We start from the raw sequence: 6,704 nt of genomic DNA, 5'->3' as shown, positions 1-6,704 counted from the left end.
TGTATTAAGAGGCGCTCTGGTTTCCAAATCAAGCCTCATGTGAATTTAATGGGTATGAAGCAGTTCTTTGGTGAACAATAACCTAGTAGATGAGATCACAAGTGCTAATTTAAAATCCCTACTACAGTGCCCACTACATAGAAAGCTCTCTAGGATTTGTTTTCCTTCCTTCCCTTGCAACTCTGTAATAAAAAACACAAATTTACAGCCCAAAAGAATTGCACAAGACAAGGATGATTTGTTGCTGATACCTTAAATATTTAATAATTTATTGTAAAAGCATTTTGTACACTACCATTACAAACACTGAATATGGTTTTATGAAAGTTATAGTTTTATAACAAAAATATTTCCTAAATACCAAGGCAATCCACCTATTTTCTTCTTCATCTCAGTATAACAGCTAATATTAGGGTTAGAATTTAACCCTAGCAGACATGAAAATTTGGTCTCTTGGTTTATTTTTTATTTATTTATTTTTTTGAGATGGAGTCTCGCTCTGTCACCCAGGATGGAGTGCAGTGGCTTGATCTCAGCTCACTGCAAGCTCTGCTCCTGGGTTCACACCATTCTCCTGCCTCAGCCTCTCAAGTAGCTGGGACTACAGGCGCCTGCAACCACGCCCAGCTAATTTTTTTTTTTTTTGTATTTTTAGTAGAGGCTGGGTTTCACCGTGTTAGCCAGGATGGTCTCAATCTTCTGACCTCGTGATCTGCCCACCTCGGCCTCCCAAAGTGCTGGCATTACAGGCGTGAGCCACTGCGCCCAGCCGGTCTCTTGGTTTATAAATATAGTCAAATACATAGGAGCACTGACTGGCATTTCCATGTCAAGAAACATGGTCATATGTACAGACAAGACATGGATAACCAACAAGTTTTAAAGAAATGTATACATCTCTAGTTACAGATTCTAACCAGAAATACTACAGGAGAGCTGGCAAATGATAACCACCAATACATAGATTTCTATACTCCTGGAAAAGACAACAACATCAAAAAAAATTAAGAAATTTGGCATCAGGTGGACAACATCTAGGTTTTAGGGTTAATAGACTGTTTCATATACTGTACAAAGTTTCATCATTGCCCCCAACCTTGGAATTTCAGAGTGAGAGCATATACAATTCAAAACACTTGCTTTGTCCCTTTTCTCATATTAGAGCTCTGATATTTTCCTAACTCTTACAGTCTCTAGAATGATATGTCAGATTTTCACTCAACAACACTGGATCAGATCTCTTCTATACATGACCTCATCCTTCTCATGTCTCCTCTGTTTGCAGAGAGCCGGTCAAAGTCTTGGAGGTGGAAACGAACTGCCAACTGATTAACCATTTTCCTTAAGGTAAGAAATGCTGCAACAACTTGGAAAGCAAGGAAGAGAGTGAAGATGATATGTATCGCTTTTTCCAAGGGCAGATTTGTTAGGCCTTCATTAAAGAGCAAGAAAAGAATTAAAGGTAACTGCAATAGAAGGCTCAAAAGCCAAAAGCCAGCCAACTCAGGAACCTGCAATGACACATATCAAGAGTAATAAAAATCAGTAAAATATAGTTTCTGTTTATACAGATAAACAAGTACTTATCAATACTGTGAACCTACATTATGGGCTCTGTGAGTGATTCTGAAGGAGGATGACATGGTCCTTGTCCTCTAAGAACTTACAGTCTAGATGAGAAAACTAATTTATGTAAAACAATCCTAGAATACTACACTTTAGTGAACAATTAAGTGCAATATTTAGAAGTACAGACTAAATGCTACAAGAAATAAGAGAGTGATTAGGGTAGGTGAAAGAAAGACCTCAGGGATGTAGGCTTTTTAAGTTGTGGAGAAGGAGGAAGAGGCAAAAAGGTAAGTAAGCAAACACGTGAAATTAGCATGATTGGGAATCAGCACCTCAGCCTGGAATGGATGGCTGAGTGAGAAAACAGCAAAACCTACAGTAAGACAGGCTGGGTGGGGCCTTATTATGAAGGGCCTAGAAAACCACAGGAATCTTTAGGCATTATCCCTATACTCTGGTAACCATAAATGCTTAGGCAGCATGATGATGCAGAAGACATGGGCCTGGCATAGGAAATGAGTTCATAATTTTCCCCCATTTTCTTACTCAGGATCCAAATACACATGTTTAAGTAACCATGTATTTTCAAGACTGATGAGAAGAGGGAAATATCAATTTTAAGTGTTTACTACATTCATATACTTTACATAAATCATTTCACTTAATCACAACAAACCTGTGAAGTAAATATTATTTTCCTCATTTTATATATGAGGAAACCAGGGCTCAAGAGATTAAGCAAACAGACCACAGTGACAGAAGTGGTGAAGCTGGAGTCAGGCTTTAAATTCAGGCCTGTGCTCTTTCTGCCACACCTCACTGCCTTTTACTTGTTATGAAAACTGATTTCATTTGTACCTATCACTGAGAGAAAGGAAAAAAGAGCTTACCTTCTCCTGTAGGTTACCCATGTAGCCCAGATACAACCGGATGGCTTCAATTAAGGTTATTAGGATGATAACCGTGATCACAATGAATTTGTAGTAGTCAGGTAAGATTGAATACTAAAAGAAAAGCCAAAACATGTTTGTAAAATCTCACGTATAGTAACATTGATTTAAGATAGAAAAAAATTATTAAGAACTTTAATTTTATTGACACTCTAACAACGTCAGGGCAGCAAAAGTATTAAAGCTTAGATTTACCTTCATGTGAAGCATCATAACGCTGCTCACCCACCACAGTGGGAAATAGTAGGTATTAAAATAAAGGGACATCTGCAATGCCAAACTGGAGACCATTTCATTTTCTACAGAAGGAACAGAAAAGGAACAAATTATGAATCTTGGGTCTATGCCCTATATATATATATCCTATTCCCTAGAATTAATAACTATAATATTGGCTCAGTAAAACACCAAATTTTAAGCCTATTTATAATCATTGACAGTAAAAGGAATATTCGTCCTAATACCATTTAGGTCAAATATTGGCTATTTGGGGGTACGTTTCATATTTTTCAATTATTTTACCATTTTGCCATTACAGTCTTCTGACTTTTTTGCGTATACTACTGGTATAGATTTAATGTAGAATATCAATATAAATCCTATTCAACAGATAATTATCATTGCCTCCTTTGTAGAATTCTATGTAAATAGCATATAAAATTAATGCATAAAATAAATAAAAATGAATCTCTTACATAGAAACTAATCTCATACAAAAACGGATTACCAAGATTATAATTAGACACATCTCTCTTTTCAGCATACCCTAATATTAGCCATTCTTTAAAGTCCAATTCAGTGTCGTCTTTTCCATCACTACTTCCTTCATCAGTTCCCCCACCCCAGCAGAAATACCTTTCCCCTTTAGGTATTTATCACTCTAAACTGTCAATAAGAAGTGCTAGCAAAGAACCACACTCCCCTCCCTGAAAAACAGTCTGGTGTACTGAATAGATCATGGGCTTCAGAGTTCAAGCAAATCCGAGCTTCCCAAACCTCTGTGACCCTGGATGTCAGACTTGATATAAATTATTTAAGCCCTTTGAGCTTCTATTTCTTCATCTGTAAAACAGTGAAATTAAAACTTCCTCACAAGCTGCTTGTGAGAATTAGAGCCAATATAAATTATTTCATCCTAGCACTGTGCCTGGCACACTTAGTAGGCATTCAACAAATATTAGTCCTCTTTCCTTCTTCTCTTCTACTTATCTACAGGCTCACTGCAAGCACACACCATGTCCTACCCTAATTTGAGACTCTCATAGAATCTAGCATCTTGCTTTACACGCAGTGAATATCAAATACACATAAGAATGAGTTAATGAAAGCATACTGTCATAAGGACATTACTAGTATAGCCATTTGTGATACATGAGTTCCATTTACCTAAGGTTGATTCCGTAACACTTTTTGCTTTTATGTAAGAGAGCAGGGTCCTAAATTAAGAATTTGATTTTTAAAATTGAACCTTACAAAATACATTCTAAATTTGACTAAATTCTTAAGAGCAGACACATATATTGAAATCAGTTTCTCTACACGTAAGATTTTAAAGGCTCTAAAATAAATGTCTTAAAAACACTATTTTCTCCTTTTCTCCATAGCTGAGTGTTTTTATCTGTCACTTAATAATTTTAAAATATAAGAAATAGTCAAGGTCTCTCACAGCAAAATAGTTTCCTTTAGCTCCAAGAATATGCCTGATTATTATCATCTATTTTGCTTGCAACTGTTTATTAAATTACCACTGATAAAGGAATGAATTCTTAAAATCTGTTAAATCTGAAGACAACTCACCAGCCTAGGATCTTTTCGATAGCAACAGTACAAAGCTGCGGACATGGTAATGATATAAACTTGTTATTACAGTACAAATAATCAAACCTACTTCCAATCCACAAAGAAGAAAATATGGGAAGGAATAATAAATTGGGCAAGCTGAACATTTCGGTACCGTTGAGAAGAAACTGTAGTCAAATTTTGCAAAGAATGGTTTTTATGTTAGAAGTATTGTGTGTTAACATCTTAAAGGTTATGCCATGTCCATATTTCAGCAGATCAAACTTATAATCATGGAAATGAAAATCAAGTTAATATGCAAATGAACCTTAAAAGCATAAGATATAAACTTACTAAATTTTGCAAAAGTTCAAGTTGAGTTCTGTAAATGGAATTTAAATTAAAACATACGATATAAATCAGGGATAGGTAAACAACTGGCCAGCTGTCTGTTTTTGTACAGTCAATGAGCTAAAAATATTTTTTCACGTTTAAACGGTTAAAAAAGTAATTTTTTTTCACACGTGAAATCCATATGAAATACAAATTTCAGTGTCCATAAAGTTTTATTGGAACACAGCCATGCCTATTCAATAACTATTGTCAATGGCTGCCATGGAGACCATATGGCCTACAAAGTCTAAAATATTTACTATCTGGCCCTTTTCAGAAAACGTCATTTTACCTTGTATTATCAGACGTTAGTGCTCTTTAAGCCTCATCCTTGGAACCAGAAATGTGAAAACCTAATTTTTTCACATTTTTCTCTGTACATCCTAAATCATGAAGGCCTACATTTGGGGAATAGGCAAGTGATCAGGGTGACAAAATGCAGCTTTGGGAACTGCCTTTACTTTACTCTGTCCCTTTTAAAAATTCTTTAAAACCAAGCAGAGGAAAAGACCGATATTTCCCAGCAGAGCTGAATGATGAAAACCACATGGGTTTGGTTGACAGTGTGTTGTCTACCATCATGATGTAGGAGGAGGAAACTGTTCTGGAGGGAACTGCGTTATCACTTGTCATCAAGTTAAAGGACGCAGAAGCATCATGGTATTTTGTTACCTTATGATAAGAGTTACATATAGGGGAGGAGGAGGAGAAGGCAGGCAAGGGGTGAGTTTTGTTGAACGCCCGGCTAGTATGGCACATGCCGGTGGGAGTGGAAGGTGGTTTGAAAAGACTCATTAACTTTTTTTTTTTTTTTAATCTTTTCTACGAGAAAATGGCCTTGCTTAGGAACATACTTGTTCTGCTAGGAAAAGGGAAAAGGCAAATTTGTTCCCTGGGGTGGGGGTGGGGGTGGGGACGGGGGAGGTGGGATTGCTTGGGCTGTTCCTCGCCATCCTGGACAGAAAAGCCGGGGCGGGCGCCGCAGAGGAAAAGCAACTTGGGCCTTCGCTCTCGCGGCGTGCGGGGGATCAGCCTGTGCAGCAAGGGCGGCTTTTATCTTTTGATTTTTGGGGTTTCTCCGGGGCAATGATGGGTCTTGCGCGGCACAGAGGTAGGCCCCACCTCAGCTGCCGCGCTTGCAAGGAGCTGGCCAGGCGGCAGCACACACAGACCAGGCCCGATCCGGAGACGGAGGCCGCCAGCGCCTCAGCTCCCTGCCCGGCCCGGCCCCTCCTCCAAGGAGCTCTACCGCACTGCGGAGAACTGGCTGAAGGTGACATCGCCATTTTAGGTACGGGCAAATTCTGGACGCTCCAAAACCCACGCCATGCCCTCGGCAGGCCACACCCCCTGCGCCGGGCCTCGGTCACTCACCCGGACCCACATTGGACTCTGGACCGGTCCGATTGGAATCACTGAACACGGCCCGGCTGAAGTTTCCTAGCCGCTGGCGCACCGGATCCGGTAGCTCCATGCCTGGGCCTCAGTATCCCTCGCCCCCTCAGACACAGGCTAGTCTGCGGGCGCTCCGAGGCTCCGCGGTTCCCACGGCAACCGGGCGGCGCGAGGCCGGCGGGACCCGGGAGCGCGCGGGGCTGCCCGGCTGGGCTGGGTCTCGTCCGGAGCCCGCGCAACCTAGAAGGGACCGGCGCGCTCAGAGCGCGTTCCAGGCCCAGGGAGCAGCGTGCCTCGGCCGTGTCCAAAACGGCAGATCCCTTAGTTCTGCTTTGAGCTCGACCACCCTAAAAACAAACCTATACTAAGAAATGAGCTGGGGTTGGACTGCGATACAAGGAGCCCTCACATCTTGCCAGTGGAACTGTAAATCGGTACAACCTTTCTGGAGGGAAATAGAGAACGAATGCAGAGCTTAAAGAATGTCTAGAGGTGTAGGGGTGTGTGTGTGTGTGTGAGAGAGAGATAATGTGACTGATAATTTTTTAATAAGAAAACACAGCAATGGGCAACTGATTAAATGTACTGGAGCATATACATTCAATGGAGTATGTTTCA

At 40.3% G+C, this 6,704-nt stretch overlaps 1 protein-coding gene across 1 annotated transcript; it reads right to left on the bottom strand.

The window, feature by feature from the left end:
- Window positions 1-237: 237 nt before the first annotated feature.
- On the bottom strand, window positions 238-6,435 carry TMEM17 (transmembrane protein 17). Its single transcript, XM_054475143.2, has 4 exons — window positions 6,066-6,435; window positions 2,715-2,818; window positions 2,460-2,573; window positions 238-1,511 (listed from the first exon to the last, which is right to left on the bottom strand). The coding sequence occupies exons 1-4, from the start codon at window positions 6,163-6,165 to the stop codon at window positions 1,233-1,235; spliced, it is 597 nt and encodes a 198-aa protein (XP_054331118.1). The 5' UTR covers window positions 6,166-6,435; the 3' UTR covers window positions 238-1,232.
- Window positions 6,436-6,704: the final 269 nt, after the last annotated feature.

Source organism: Pongo pygmaeus, chromosome 12 (assembly GCF_028885625.2).
Source record: "Pongo pygmaeus isolate AG05252 chromosome 12, NHGRI_mPonPyg2-v2.0_pri, whole genome shotgun sequence".
NCBI classification, from domain to species: Eukaryota; Metazoa; Chordata; class Mammalia; order Primates; family Hominidae; genus Pongo; species Pongo pygmaeus.
The sequence above is the reverse complement of the archived record's forward strand: the minus strand, read 5'-3'. Positions and strand labels throughout refer to the sequence as shown.